This window comes from Schistocerca americana, chromosome 6 (assembly GCF_021461395.2).
Source record: "Schistocerca americana isolate TAMUIC-IGC-003095 chromosome 6, iqSchAmer2.1, whole genome shotgun sequence".
Classification (NCBI taxonomy): domain Eukaryota; kingdom Metazoa; phylum Arthropoda; class Insecta; order Orthoptera; family Acrididae; genus Schistocerca; species Schistocerca americana.
This window is the reverse complement of record NC_060124.1, coordinates 56,503,705-56,520,544: the sequence shown is the minus strand read 5'-3', so window position 1 is coordinate 56,520,544 and position 16,840 is coordinate 56,503,705. Positions and strand designations below refer to the sequence as shown.

Here is a 16,840-nt window from a genome sequence, read left to right as displayed (position 1 = left end):
CCGAGACAAACGAATTGGAATTATATCTTTTTCTGATCCAGTGTGTAGTTTTCTAGATATTTCAAAGTCTTCAGTTAAATAAACACCCTGTATATCTACACACACACACACACACACACACAGACACACACATATACACAGGGTAAGGCAGCTAAGTCATAACACCCCTTGTATCTCCTAATCTGTAATATATACAAAGATGCCATTTTGGACAGTGACTTGCAGGAGCAGGGGCTACTTGAATACATCACATTTCATGTTTGTGCTATTTTTTATTAGAGAGTTATGAGGCCATTTTTTTAAAAAATGGAACCCTATGTTAAATTTTAGCGTAATATGATGGGCTTAAAAAGATGGTTTCAAATATGTGTATATCATAATATTTAGGCGAACAGTTTTTGAGACACAGATCCAGGTACTGACTTGGGCAGGAGCTGACAATAAGTATGAGCACAATTAATTTTGGCCGTCGGTCGAACCACTGAGCCCAGACAGCGGAGCCAGGAGTGAACTGGAATGAGGGCCACACCAGTGGGCATTGATGGGGCAGCATGAGCACATGCAGGAGGGTGCATTGCTGGTAACCGTGGAGTATTCCCGTTTGTCGCCAACCTGTAGGAACACAAGAAGCATGTCGAGAAATCGCCCATGGAGGAGTCCGCAACATACTCCTTCATTTGAACCTTGAACTTTCTTTTGAGAGGATCTGCCTCACTGGTAGATTTGGGGTGAAGAAAAGGAGCAGTCACCTGGCAAATGCCTTGACAAGCGCAGAGATTATGGAAGATCTGAGAGAAGGATCATTATCCCTCACAAGCATATAAGGCAGTTTTTCAATAGAAAAACTTTTGGAGATGGCCTGAAACATGTGGCTGACATTGAAGGACAGATGATAGTGTACGGAAGTCTAGAGAAAGCATCAACAACCAGTAAGAATTTAGGAAGGATATTGCAAAATGAACATGGATGTGTTCTCACAGAAACTGTGGTGTGGTCCATGGAGAGAGCATTATCTGTGGCATTGCCTGCTGGGTAGAACACTGAGAACAGGCTGCAAAGAACAATGTCACTGTCAATGCTGGGCCAAAACGCATGCTGATGGGCCAATAACTTGGTATATGAATCCCCCCCCTCCCCAACCCCCAAAGTTCCTGCTGTAGGCAGTACTTAAAGGATCAAGAGACCTGTCTGTCTACCCAAGCTGAATGAGGTGTGCCGGCCGCGGTGGTCTAGCAGTTCTAGGCGCTCAGTCCGGAACCGCGCGACTGCTATGGTCGCAGGTTCGAATCCTGCCTCGGGCGTGGATGTGTGTGATGTCCTTAGGTTAGTTAGGTTTAAGTAGTTCTAAGTTCTAGGGGACTGATGGCCACAGATGTTAAGTCCCATAGTGCTCAGAGCCATTTTTTTTTTGAATGAGGTGAATGACTTGATGCAAAACTGGATTGGCTGCAACACCTGAGTGACTGTAAAGGAGTTCATCCTGATCAAAAGTAGTATCTGGCCACATTGAAAGCCAGAACAGCACATTGTTTCACTCTGCATTATTCTGTTGTTATTCCATTCCCAATCATCAAAAGTGACTTCTCATAACATTATAAATAAAGGAACTAAAGGACAAATCACTGGTTTGAGTTACAGCACTTTACTTAATAATGCCAGAAACATACATACATCTTTACTTATAGGATATGAACATTAACAAAAATACTTCAGACAGATTGGTGTTATAAGCACTATCATTTCTGCTAATAGTTAATGGAATTGGCTAATTAATATCTCCCCCCCCCCTTCCCCTGGGGAGAGCATGTAAGTAGACACAACTTCCAGACAAGGTTATAGTGCATTGTCTCTTCACACCATATGCCCATAATGTCATCCATAGGCAAATGTCCGCTGGTGCATGTCAATCATCACACTGCCAGTTCCAGAGCACAGCCTGCTGAGTGTATTCCATACAGACCACCTATACTCGTGACCTGAGGAGAGGCTTTTGGAAGGCATCAGCCATCCTGCAAGGTGGTTGGATCTGGAACACCAAGAATGAAGAATTACAATTAGAGATTTGGAAGTGAAGCAGTGCTCTGTTTGCACACCTTACTGGATCACCTCAACATGTATTGCTGCTTGGGAAGGTGGAAGGCACAGACTTTTGTTTTTGATGGGTTGTCTTGACAATAATGCATAGAATTTGTAGTACATGTTGCTTCTGGAGCTAATACGGCGACATTTTATGCATAAATAATGCTATTTATTCTTTATGAGCAGGGTTGATCATTTATGTAAGTATTATAGAATATAGGAGCTGGTACACTTCCTTGTACCAGGCCATTTTTTAGGTTTATCTATCTGCTCTGTTGGCCTCGAAATTAAACAGAAAACTATCTATTCTGCAGAAAGCATCCAGTTATTTTAGAGAGTTTATATTCCTATACAGTGACTAACCATGTTGTAGGCTTATTGCATGTCAGTGAAAGCCACTGCAGTGTTTGTTGTTTTTATAGCTGTCTTCTATATACTGCATGAGGTGCAGTACTTGGGAAGTAAAACTTCTCCCTTGTTAAAAGCCTATTTGTTCTGGCATGAGCAATGGGTCTACCACTCAAATAGTTGGTCTAGACTCATTCGTTGTAAGATTTTGTCTAAATGTCCCATCAATGGGATTGGTCTGTCGTTCTTGGGATCACTTGTGTTGTCGGGTTTGAGTATTGCAGTGACTGATTTTTCTCCATAGTTTAGGGATTTCACAGTTGTTGAATAAGTCCAAGAGCCATTGCTACTAGCAGGACCAAATCTTTTGAGTTGCTTGGTGTAGATATCATCAAGACCTACTGCCTTACCATTTTTACATTTGTTGAGCTCTCTGTTCGGATCTTCCAGAACAAAATGATCAGAGGGAATGCTGTTTTCCTGACATATTTTTTTTGTTTGATTCCAGCTTTACTGGTCTCCCACTCTCCTTGAGTTGACTTGCAGTTTGATTTGCAGATAAGTTGCTATATACTGAGCTCTCAGTTTTGTGATTATGGAGATGTGTGTGTAACTGCCAAGCATAGTAGCAGTTCATTCTTATATTCAGATCTTGTGTTAATTTAATCCATTGGTTGCATCTGGATTCAGAATTTGAGGTTGAGGCACACTGCCTGCTTGAGATAGTTTCATCATTGGAAGAATCTTTTTGAAAATGTTCTGATATTTTTTCAATAGAATTGATGTTTCAGAGGTTAAGACCTAGAATGTAACTAGACTACATTCTCTATGACTGGACATTTTCCAGAAATGCTACACAAACATCTGGATAAGGATTGATTGCTGTAATCTTCACATTGAGCATTGTGGTGAATTTCTGCCACTTTTTCATAATGAAATTGTGTCTTTGCATGAAGCTCATGGTGTTTGGGTTGATTGCTATTACTAACTGACTCGTAATGGATGACGTTGTGTGTGGAGGGATCAGTGTGCAAGCTGATTTTGTACTTTGTTTGCCTAATTGTATCTGTGTTGCCATTTTCCATTATTAAAAGATGAGGAACTTTGTTATCATGGACCAAAGATAGCTGATGTAGTTCTGTGTGCTCTAGTACAGCATTTTAATTTTAATTGTCTTGAGAGTAGCCCCGTACAGAGCTATAACTATTGAAATCATCTACAACAGATTATTTCTGACTCCTCAAATTAGCGGGAGGATTAAATGAAAAAATCTCATTAGGAGGATTGAGACAAAGGAAATGATAAGGTTGCTGTTCTGTGATGGAAGTTGTAAGAATCTGGTGATCTAATTTGGTGAAGATTGCACTACCTTACTGCCCTTGAGGTCTTTTGGTCACTAGTTTCATTACTGCAACCAAAGTGTGTGGTTGGTGAATATCTCTGTGTGTTTCTTGGGCACGTTATAAATTACATTAGTGTCTACTATAAAGGTCATGTAATAGTTCCTCTTTACAACAATATGCTATTCGTCACATAGAGGAGATGTTGAGTCACAGAGAGGCACAATGAAAAAGAATGCTACCAACATTCAGCTACTGGAATGAGTCTTTCATTATATATAGAGAATACACATACATTCACACAAGCAGAACTCACACATAGATGATCATTGGCGTTTTTGGTCACTAAGGTCCGACTGCAATTGTGTCTAAGGTGAACAGAAATCTGTCCTTAATAGTTTCTGAGGAAACTAATGAAACCAGGTGAGAACAGAACAAATGCAAGTGATAGTAAATTAAACATTGTGATCTAATGTTTTGCTTAAGTATGTACATTTCCTCACTAAAGATCTTCAAAAACTTCACCATTAACTGCAATGCATTTTTCAGCTCTTGTAGACAGCTGCTGATCTGAGCTCATTTGTACAGTCTTTTACTTGAGCACATGCATGTCAAATACAAGCAAGAAGTTCTATGTTACATTGAATGTCTTGGCTGTTGTTTCCATCTAAATGCTGTAACTGGAGAAGGATTGGCCCAGCTGGAGTACTAGTCAGTTGCATTGGAGATGTATCAGAACCCTACTGCTTTAAGTATGGGGGAAAACATGGTTTCAAAAAAATGATCTACATTCAGTAAAGACAACACTATGTAGCCTAATGTCGCTTTGGTTATATTTTCATTGTTAGCATTTAAGTGGAGTTAACACTTTTTTGTTATGTTGCAGGACCTACAGATCTAAGCATGAAGACAAAACCACTGCTCAGCCACAAACTGAGCACCGCCGAAATAGTAGCAGTAAGGCAGTTGATTACTGGGTACAGGGAATCTGCTGCATTTCTTCTCCGGTCTGCAGATGAGTTAGAACAGCTCTTGCAGCAACAGTGATTGACCTGAGAATGGACATGGTGATCTGCACAGAGAGACTGAAGCAAAATGAATGCAGGGATCTCAGATTTCTCCACTGTGTACAAAGTGTGAAGACATTGTGTCAAGGGATGTTTGGTTCATTGTGCATTTAAACATCTTATTTCATGATCTGGTGTCCTTGTGTGTGTGCTGATAGTACTTCTTTGACTTTGATGTATTTCATGTGAACACTTTGCTTAAACTGATGTGTGATACAGAACAAGTTTTCTGGGATATTCCAGCTGCGTGAAGAAGAAGCAAATTGCTTCAACAACTTATTCATGATGAGTGTAATAATGGAAAGCACTTAATATTATTAAACTGTGCTAAACATTTTTCAAGATGAAAAAAAAAGACTTTAAACTCTGTAAAGATATTTGATGGACCAATTACATGCTCTCACTCATGTAATAGCTAATGCAGCACTTTTGTACTTATTTATAACAATTTTTTCCTGACTCTGCATTGTCACATGCCTTTGTTATCATTATCAATATCAGAGTCACTATTTATATCAGTCATTTACTATGAAATGTATATTTTTGGTGTTGACTACATTTTGTTCCTAACAGATACATTTGTAGACAAGTGTTGGTCATGTTTTTGATTTCTTCAACAGGAACATGACTCACAGACAGAACTTACCAATAATTTGTGATTATAAAGAGTTTACCAGTTTTTTGAAATTGTAAGTTATAGGCCTCTGACTCTGCAAAAACGAAAAAAAAAAAGAAACATCCTCTTGTACAAATATGGTTGATGTGTTTTTCATGAGATAGAAGCTGTCTTTAATTCATTGATTAGGAAATGTCTGAGGACAATACACAGAGTAAGCGTATTGGACATGTTTGTCTTTCATGAAACCAGAAACATATTTGCTAGTTTATAACATTTGTTGCATGCATGCAAATGCAAAACGCACTTTGAGGAAGATGTAATGGTTGTGTGACTTGTTGTCAGTTTCCTCATATTCTTTCTGTGTTTCTTGTGACATGTGTTTTATATTTGTGCAATCATAATGTTAATTCGAACCTCTGTATGTGGATATTCCTAATTCCATCCATAGCATTAGCTGATGCACACTACTTAATGCAACTTCTCTAAAAAGAGAAAATTTATTTGGCAAAAAAATTTTAAAATATTCTCAGCAGCACTGTGCAATCGATGTTTCAAATGTTTTGTCTGTAAGTCAAAAATGCGTTTTTCATATATTCATATTTGTAGTATTTGTCCATATATGTAAATAAAATTTGTACTTAAATATATATAGCAGCTTCAAAGATTTAATACTTTATACCCACCACACAGTCTTGTTTCAAATTTAAGTAGATGGATGCATCTTTTCATTTGTGACAAACTCTCGGTGTTGTGTTTTTGATATTAATCTGTGTTGATGTTCGTGGCAGCTACAATAAGGAATTCAACTGATTTGTGGAAGTGTTTCCAGACTGTTCTTCCATGTTGGAATTTACTGTATAAGAGAATTTACAGAATGATGAACTGCATAAAAGAATTTACAAAATGATGAACTGGCTAGTGAATAAGTCCTTGCTTAGATGCTTTACTTTTGTTATTGGGAGTACTTATTGTTTTTACATTTAAAAACTGGAAACTTTGCACAACAAAATGTTATTTAAATTTTATAAATGCTCAGATTATGCACATAAATATGTGAACCTTGGTGGTTTTCCCGATAACATGTAATTGCCAAATATTATTTCAAAATGTAAGTCTTACACTGCCTTTCCTTCTTGATAAAATATTGCTGATGTGGCAGCACTGGTTTTTAGCCATTGTTTCTTAATACATTTTTTTTCTTTGAGCATCATCATATTTCTTGTAGATGAGTTTCAGTACCCAACTATTCGTTATACAGCAACATTACTGCAAACGTATTCTTAATTTTGCTTTGAGACCTTCGTATCCCTTACATTTTATGTTGAATTTCATAAATTACTTGGGCATGGAATTTGAATGTAGCTTCCATATTCATTAAGCAAACATTGGAGACATTGGTTCCAAGCAAAACACAACTCAGCAATTCATAATTATAGTGCCATTTTAAAATATATGATGAATAAATTAAAAAATAATGCAAGGCATTTATTTAATAAATATGGTAAATAAAAAAGAAAACTTGCGTAATTGTAACTGTATTTATTTTGAGTTGTAATTTTATTTCAAATTTTGCACAGTTTGTTAAGTAAACTGGCAAAGCCATTACACTGTATGCGTGTACCAAATTTTTTAATGACAAACACTTTATTCTTTTTATATTCATGAAAGGTATCTGTGTTATAAACAGATGAAATGTACACAAAATGCAAATGACTGTACTAAAATAGCATGTGAATGTGTTAGGTTCCCTGTGCTGCCCTCTCTGTATTAATTAAGTACAGTATATTGTGTTTTTAGAGGATTTACCATTTTGGATGTGCTCATACTAACATTCACAGTACATCTTTTCCATTAAATATGGTTATTTGTCATTATGTAAAAGATGTTATTGTATTGTGTTGTATTTCCTGTGGTTAGTTTTGGTGGTGTAGTTCCAGATATAATTGGAACATTACATCTGAATTTTAATCATGGAACATTCTTCTGGAATGATTGCAATATGGGCAGTGATACCAGGTTTCTGGCCATCTGTAGGGGTCAGTCTAACTACTGGAGGCCTAATTTTAATGCCTTTATGGCTTTACAGAAAACTTGGTTTCAGGATCTGTGCAATCATGAAGTATGACATGTAGTTTTCAGAGTGCATCTATGTGGCAAACATTATTGCAAATTTTGAATCCCATTTTCCAACACACACACCATTTATAGCACATTTTCAAATTATCTTACTGTGCACTGTAATCAGTTTTCTACATGGGCTGTATATGTGTGGTTACAGAAGTGTTCTAGGCTATGTTTTTGGCCAAAATGAATAAAAAATACTAAGTTTCTATAGCATACCTGTTACTGACAGATTGAAATTAAAAGGGGTAGTGCTTGTAACTTGTATTACTTCCTGCTTTATTGTTATTAAATTGTTTCGGTATGTTTCGGGGTAAAACAGATTGACTCATGATAGCTACAGAATTGTGTCACATGTAGCATATTAGTACAACTTGAGGGGGGGGGGGGGATGGTGGTTCAGATCATTTAATTTTAAAGGAATAACTCCTTCAACATAGAAATTTATTTCCCTCTTATTGTAATATACCTCATATAATTTTGGTTTGATAGATAGACGTATTAAGCAAAGATGTTACGTGTGCATATTTGTCTTCCAGCATGTTCTTATAAATGAAAAGATACTGTCAACAAAGTTCCTAAGTCTTTCTGATTTTTGTGGTACTATCCTGTTTCATCTTATCCAGTACATCAGTTAAGTACATTACCAGGCATGATTTATGACTGTTTCATTAACAAGTTTGAAAAAAAAAAAGGAAGCCATTAAAGTTGATGATAGGCACCTCCTTGTCAAGTTATGGAAAGACACATTTCTCAGTCAGTAATTGCTACATCGTTTTTTCCATTTATGGTACAAGGGTTGTTTATGTCATGTAAAGGTTATACGTTCTATAGTAACAAGCCAATTAACAAAATTTTTATCTTAGCCCGTCAAACACTAGGCTCTTTTAGTCTGTAATGGAATAACGCCAATTTTCCAGAAGTAGTGTTCAATATAAGTTTATAACAGTGGAGTCCAACATTCTGTCAGCAGAAAAGTTGTTATACAGCTGTCATGTTAACTGCTTCTTATTTAACAGTAGAATGTTAATGAAATGGAGACTTGGTGTACACAACCTTGGAAGATATATCAGTGGTATTTTCAAAAATCTGATTATGTCAGACATCAGTGTCTTTGAACTTTTAATTGAAAATGAAAACTGCATGTCTGTATGAACACTAAATGCAGTGGTCAACCATCCAAGTCCTCTTAATTTATCTGTAAAACAGCAGTAAAGTTTCACCCTGACACTGTCACTGTTCTAACCTTCACACATCTTTTGGTGACATCGACAGCATGCTGGTGGGAGAGAAACTACAGTCCAAGAATTGCTTCCAGACTAGTTCTGAGAAATTGTGGAGTGTGTCAGAATGGAATAGGAGTGATGCAGATTTATATTTTGCTAAGTGTACTTTTTCTGTAGAGTTCTTGCTCTGCAAATAACTAGTTCTGCAATGCTAACCACCACATTTTTTCTAACTAAAGTTGCTTTTGGCACACAGTGAGAAAGAAATCAAGCTGTAATCTTGTTTCTGGTTGATAGAGTGGTTCCCATAACCTATTTCTCACTTGCATGCACACATTTAATTCCTGACTCTACAGTTAACTGATCTCTGTGTAATTGTTTACATCTTTCGCTAAAGTACCAGAATTGCATCTCACTGTATTAACACTCACTAACTACAACAGTTAGGTCTGTACACAGTTTGGTCGAAGAAGGAGCACGATTTCTAGTACATTATTCAATATGTGTAATATATCTCAGACAAGAGTATTGGACTTAAATGTACAGGTTCCAACAATCATGGCCATGTACAAAATTTTATCCTCTCTGTGCTGAATGGCCCCGAGCTGTAAATTTCTGATGATAAATTATAATTAGTTATCTATGCTTGTTAGAGCTGGAAATGAAAGTGAAGTGGAATACATGTTAAATATATAAACGCTTGTATATTCCAGATTGTATTTTTAATCAGTTTTAGTCTTTCTATTAGCAAAAATTACACGTGTAATTTTTTAGCAATTTGAAATATACCAAAGAAGGCTGTAAATATTTGAATTATTGATTAGTGAATTTTGTAATTGTAATTGGACCACTGCATCATTCTTTATGTCTTGCAAGGAATCTTATTGTTTATATATTTTTAACATATTTTACAAAATGATTAAATGATATATGTGTACTTCAGATTTGTGTAAATATTCAATAAAAATCTTTAATTAGCACTAAAATATTTAATGAAAAAGAAATGAAAGTGCATTTTAATTAGCCCAAAGAACAATTATCATTAATGTTCCCTGCAGCTAAACTGATATGTAATCTAAAATTGACTTAAGAAGAAAGAAATTATAAGTTAAGATGTCCTTAAATTATTCGGTATGAATGGCAAAGTGTTCTCACCATTCTGGTGGCTTGATCTCATTCATGCTTACAAAGAAAGTTTACACTATAGCCTGAACACCATTTTATGTATTACAAAGTTCCTTTTCCATTAATTGGCATATAACCTCCTAACTTCTTAGTACTTGAATTAACTTACCTTCTTTTATTACTCTTGAGACGGTTATATTACAAATACATATATAGTAATTACCTTTCAATGTTTTCACAGGCTATGAGTCTCGTCTGGCAAAATAATCAGGTAAATGTCAAATAACACAAGAGACAGATACACTGCATAATTAGATAAATTACAATAACAATAAATAATCACACAATAGTCACTTATGAAATACATTCAGTACATTAATGTGTGAATGACAAAGACAATAAAATATTAAACAATTTCGCAAATGAAAGTAAGTACAACCAGTAATAAAATACGGGCACAACATGACTTAAAGATGCATACTACAGTCCGTTGTTATTTATAGTACAATCACATAAGAAATCTAAATCATTAGTCACATAATCTTGGAACTCTTTGAGAAGAGTAAATTCCTTAGCTTTTCAAACATTTTGCAATGTTAGTTTCAAATATGTGTATTTCAGACCACTGCCTTCAAGTGGTGTTTAAAGTGGAGATAGATAAATAAACTTTGGAGAAAAAAAATTACTGAAACTAGGCATATGTATACTACGTACTGATTGTACACATTCAGAGTAATTAAAGACCCATGAATTTAATTAGCACTGAAATATTTAATGAAAAAGAAATGAAAGTGCATTTTAATTAGCCCAAAGAACAATTATCATTAATGTTCCTTGCAGCTAAACTGATACTTAATCTAAAATTGACTTAAGAAGAAAGAAATTATAAGTTCAACATGCACAGTTTTTGCAGTTATAACAGAATTTTAGCTAAAAATAAGATTTATTACTTCATACTGTATGAATAAAATAAGAATTTGAAATGAAGTGGGTGAAGCTGTAAAAGGTTCCAAGAAAAAGGGGTACATGGTGGACATGCTCCTTTGGCTGTGTGTGAAATTTGGCATTACATACGTCTGATTTATTTTGCTGCAAGGCCACATGTAGCAATCTAGTGGTTGTTAACCAGAGATTTCTCAAAATTCTATTCTAGACTCGATCTTCATTGTTTCTTAAAGGTAAAAGCTTAGGTCATAGATGCTTGTTGTGTAAGTGGGTGTTAATACTTTCACAACTGAAGACCTCAGCTGTAAGCAGTGTTAAGGGACATTCACTGAGAAACAGAGTTACTGGAGGTAAAAATTTATACATGATCAGTTGATAATTCCACAATAAACCATGAAATGGTAGCTCTGTCTCTTGATTTCAGATTCTCACTGATAGCAACTTTGTCAATGTGTGTGCATGTAAATAGTGGTAAGTTCTAAAAAGCAGCTGCCAGCAATAGTAATGTTTAGTTTTCGTGATTATGGTGAAGTTAAATATAAAGTGTGCTACAGAGGTACTTGCTAAAAAGATAAATGTGCATAACTCTTAGGGAAGTAAACGAAGTTCAGTTGTCCCTTGCAGTTGCCCATGTGAATTTACATGACTGTGATGGCAGAAATGTTAAGGAACACCCTTAATATCATATGTTACTTTTTGAGATTGTTATACTTAATTATTTCAAAATGTAGTAAAGCAAATCTTAGAATTATGAACTGAAACAATTTGAACTTTCTAAATTTGTATTTTTAGAGGTTTCACAGTAATATTTCATTAACGCTCCCAGCAAGTAAACAGTAGTAAGCCAATAGTAACTCTTGTTAATTGCACACAACTTGCAAGTAAACAATTTTCAGTACCCAATGACATATTTTTAAGAAAAAATTTAAAAAAGAATTTACGAATTTTTAAACTTGTTGTTATGCTAGAAATCTTTGGAAGCAACAATTTATTTGAATAAAAAAATTGCAATGGATCTACTTGAAATATCTGTGAGATTTCATTGAAACTTTACTAAGCAATTTTTAAAAACAACCAACTTGTCTGTTACTATTGCTTACAGCTGAGGTCTTCAGTTAGCCAGAATTTTAACAAAAGATGCTGCATTAAAATTTTGAAAACATTTTAAAAATATGCATTTTAAATAAATCATTCCAGGTAGTGCTTTTGAGCATGTCCAAAATACTGGTTGATGGTTTTCGTACATACATTTGGAGCCATGACTCACGTTCCACATGAAAAACACTACAGGTATAGTGCACGAGACCTGTTTATTTCAAGTAACTTTGAGGAAGGTACTGGTAAAATATTGCCATCATAATTTTATCAATAATTAAAATTTCCAAACTGTCTATGAATATTTAGAAAGATAGATACTCAACTCAACCAGCTATATCTGTATATATATCATCAAGTACCCCACCATTTTTTTCTGTCTGTATGTGGTGGAACTACATTATGGATTGTAATACAATTTCATTAATATACAAAATGAGTCACAAGAAAGATTTGTGTGTACAAGTTATAAATATTTCATGCGAATTGGCTCAACTATGACGAATTAAAGACCGCTGCAGCATTTTTCTTTCTGTGTATGATTCACAAATAGATTCATGAGGAAGGTTTGTGTATAAAATTTATTACCCATATGCTATACAGATTATCCGGCCACAGATACTGAAGTTCAACACATGTGAAGTTGAGGTAGGTCACTATTTATTCGTACATATGAGTTTCTGATATAATCTGCGTCTATATTCACTGTTATTAATATAATATTGCCTTTTCTTTTACTGTTTGCTAATCCAAAACTTATCAAGAGAACTTCAGTGTTTGGTCCTTTACTGTTTTAGTATTACAGGAATGGCTTCTCAAATACTTTCATACCGGGGCAGTGCATGAGTTTATAGCAATGTTACACAACTCTCACTTACTTTTCACACATTTTAGTTCAATAAACTTAACATAGTATATCATCCATCATTCACGTTTCAACACCATATTCATAATGGGACAAAAACACTGCTGGTTTTGGATCAAACTTAAGAGATTGCTTTCCTATTGGTACTCTCCAACAGATGGAAAGCTACAGTGTAGTGTCAGCAACGACAAGCCTGGCTCCATACATATCAATAGGTGGAATTTTCACCTGTACCTCTCCTGAAGTGGTGCCTGTGATGAAACAGTTTCAGATGTCCCCATTAGATAGCACCACTGTGTGGAGATGATTACATTCCAGCATTCTCATCTCTCATAAAAGCAATTGCTTTTCATGCCACTAGTTTACGCATTACTGTCTACTCACGACATTACCAGCACTGATATTTAATGAACAGTCATAAATATTTTGGTTCATGGAAAAAAATTTTTTGAGAACAGAATTTCAGAGGAAATACTTTCCCATCAGCATAATTTTATTTTAAGATTAATAATATTGTTATAAGCTGTGAACAAGAGAATATCGTATATAGTACTTGGAAACCAAGTGCCAGACATCACATTCATCAATGTTGATGCCCTGGCTAAAGATAAAACAGATGAGGAAAAGGAAGAGTTCTATGACCAACTAGAACAAACAATTGAGAGCACACCAACTAGAAATATCAGGATAGTGGTGGGAGATTTTAATGGAAAAGCAGGTACAGAAGAAATCTACATACCAATTATAGGAAGGCACAGTTTGCATGATGAGACTAATGAGACTAATGAGACTAATGAGACTAATGGTCAGAGGATGATCAACTTAGCTATTTCAAAGAACCTGAGTGCAAGTTTGACTTACTTCCAACACAAGAGAATACATAAGAGAACACAGTGCTCACTGGACGGAAGAACCACCAATCAGGTAGATCACATCTTGGTGGACCAGCACTATTGCCATAGAATGATGAATGTCAGTTCGTACAGAGAAGTTAACTGTGCATCAGACAACTTGCTCATTGTGTGCAGGCTTAAACTCATCTCCACCTACATGGATAAGAAGGAGGGGACAGTAGTACCAGCTTTGAATGTTGAGAAACTACAAGAAAGTGCCGTTAAAGAGCAATATGCTATAGAAATCAAAAACCATTTTCAGGTCCTAGAGACCCTGGAAGCAATAGAGAACATGGAGGAAAAGTGGAAAGAAATAAAGTCCATGGTTCTAAGTGTGGCGGAGGATATATTGGGAAGAAAGAAGATAATGAAGAAGAGGAAATGGCTCAATGAGACATGCCAGAAGGCTACAGAAAAGAGAAGGAAGATGAGGAAGAAGTGGCTAGCTGATAGGGAGAATGAGCATAAAAGGGAACATTTTATCAATGTCAGAAGGGAGACAAAGCGAGTCCTAAGAGCAGAGAAGAGAATATATCTAACCAGTTTGCTAGAACAAGTTGAGGCAGAGAGCCAAAACTAGAATTGAAGACAATTCTTCCAATAAATAAAAAATCGGAAACATTGATTTCAGAGCCCAATCTTTTTCATTAGAGATAAGAACGCCAACTTGATACATTACGAGGAAAGAATTATAGAAAGATGGAAAAAATACTTTTCAGAACTATTGAATAGCCCAGACCTGGATGAGATGTTACCTGCAGACACTGCAGAGGAAAGGAAAGATGAAGAAGAGTGGGAAGACATGAAGATGGCAATCAAAGGACTCAGGGGAGGACAGAATAACTTCAGTATTGATCAAGGAGGGAGGTGAGAGCTTACACTTAGAAAAATATAAACTGATCCATATGATATGGGAGAAGGAGACACTGCCAGAAGAATGGAAATTGGCTATAATATGCCCAATATACAAGAAGGGAAGCAAAGTGGAATGTGGTAACTACAGAGGAATCAGCTTGTTGAATGTAACGTATCAGGTACTATTCATCATTATTGTCAGAAAATTGCAACGATTCATAGAGAACAACATACAGGAGTACCAGGCTGGATTTTGACCAAACTGATCACCAATAGATCACATTTTCACATTAAGACAATTATTTGAAAAACACTGGGAATATGATAAAGATATCTACAGCCTGTTCGTCGATTTTCAATGTGCATATGAAAGCATCCACAGGCATTGCCTATACAATGCAATGCATGACTTCAGAACCCTGAGAAGCTAGTGAGAATGCTGCAAGCTTGTATGGAAGGGTCAAAGGCAGCAGTACATTTCCGAGGAGCCACATCAGAAACATTCGAGATTGAGACAGGTCTCAGACAAGGGGATATTCTCTCATGTGTTCTGTTCAATGTCACCTTAGATAAAGTAATAAAAGAGTGTAGGCAACAGGAGTGGGCTGGAGTACAGATGGACCGTGGCTTTGATTGTCTCGCTTATGCAGATGACAGTACTACTAAGTGAATCAAAGCATGAGTTGAAAGGAATGTTCCAGAAAATGGACAGTTGTGCACAGAAGGTAGGGCTCAAAGTGAATCAAGACAAAACAGAGTTCATGCAATTAGGAAGAAGACAAGAGCAGGAAGAATTTCTTGAGATAGATGGTAGGAGGTTCAAGAGAGTACACCAGTTCAAGTACTTGGGATCTTGGTTTACCATGGACAACAACATAAAAATGGACATCATGGAAAGAATAGCAGTGGGAATGAAATGCATGCATTCCCTCAAAGAGACGCTCAGCTTTAAATCGATCTAAGTGAACACTAAGATGAAAATCTACAATACAGTGATATGACCAGCAGTAATGTGCGGCTCAAAAACATGGTGCATGACTAAGTGAAAAAAGGAAGAACTGTTAATATTTGAAAGAAAAGTAATGAGGAAGATACGGGGACCAGTTTGCAATAACGGAGAATGAGGAGGAGGAAAAACTTTAAATCTACCTCCTGATGCGACAGCCAACTATCCTACAGAAGATAAAGAGCAAAAGAATACAATGGGTGGGCCATGTAGCCTGTATGTCAAATGGACGACAGGCGAAGATGGCACTAGAGGGGAAACCAAACACCAAACACACAATTGGATGACCATGGCAGTGCTGGATGGACGACCTGACGAAGGACCTAGCAGCCCTGGGGACTGAAGACACCTGAAGGAACCGGGAACAAAACAGGAAGGAATGGAGGCAGTTTGTGGAAGCAGCACATGGCCTGCAGGGCCTGTGATATCCGAATACCTATTTATCTAATATGTTATTAAAAAGATAGTTGCTACTCATCATATAGCTGAGATACAGAGTGCCAGATAGGCATGACAGAAAGACTGTCAGAAATTGAGCTTTCAGCCAACAAGGCCTTCGTCAGAGATAGAACACACACATACACACATACACACACACACACACACACACACACACACACACACACACACACACACGCACACGCACACACACGCACAAATGCAACTCACACACACATCACAGTCTCTGACTGCTGTGGCCACACTATGGACTCAGCAGCCAGACTTTAGTCATGTTTGTGGTGTGTGTGTGTGTGTGTGTGTGTGTGTGTGTGTTCTATATGTGGTGAAGGCCTTGTTGGCTGAAAGTTCATTTCCTGACAGACTTTTTGGTGTACATATCTGTGACTTAGCACCTCCCCTAAAAGGTGAGTAGCAACTGCCCTTCTCGTAATATTGTTACATTCCAGCCTGGATTTTCCACTGGTAATTTCATTTTATGTTTTTGTCAAGGGTAAATTGAGCTTAGTGCCACCATTGTCAGATGTGGTAAAGTGGCCAGATTGTAACAGTGTGGTATTGTTGGTGAAACTGTGGACATTATGTTTGTGTGCATCAGGTGTTATAACTTGTGCAGTGTTTTGAAGTGATTGAATGTATTGGTTTCAGACAGTTTTCTGTGTGTCTGATACGTTCTGGACTGTGATTACTACTTCATCAGTGTACTAGACTGTGAGTGAAAATGAATAGTGTAAACAATTTAAAAGTTGAAGAGTCCTCCTAGCTTTCATGCTAGAAATATCACCAAGATCTGATAG

The 16,840-nt window shown here is 36.4% G+C and overlaps 1 protein-coding gene across 4 annotated transcripts in view; it reads left to right on the top strand.

Annotated features, from left to right (window-relative positions):
• The window catches only part of LOC124619638 (nucleolar protein 4-like), a 436,612-nt gene extending 426,941 nt beyond the window's left edge, over positions 1 to 9,671 (top strand). For all 4 annotated transcript variants that reach the window (XM_047146155.1, XM_047146156.1, XM_047146154.1 and 1 more), the window contains one exon: positions 4,654 to 9,671. In XM_047146155.1, coding sequence (XP_047002111.1) covers positions 4,654 to 4,814 — 161 coding nt within the window. In that variant the 3' untranslated portion in view covers positions 4,815 to 9,671. The remainder of the gene's footprint in view (positions 1 to 4,653) is intronic.
• Positions 9,672 to 16,840: the final 7,169 nt, after the last annotated feature.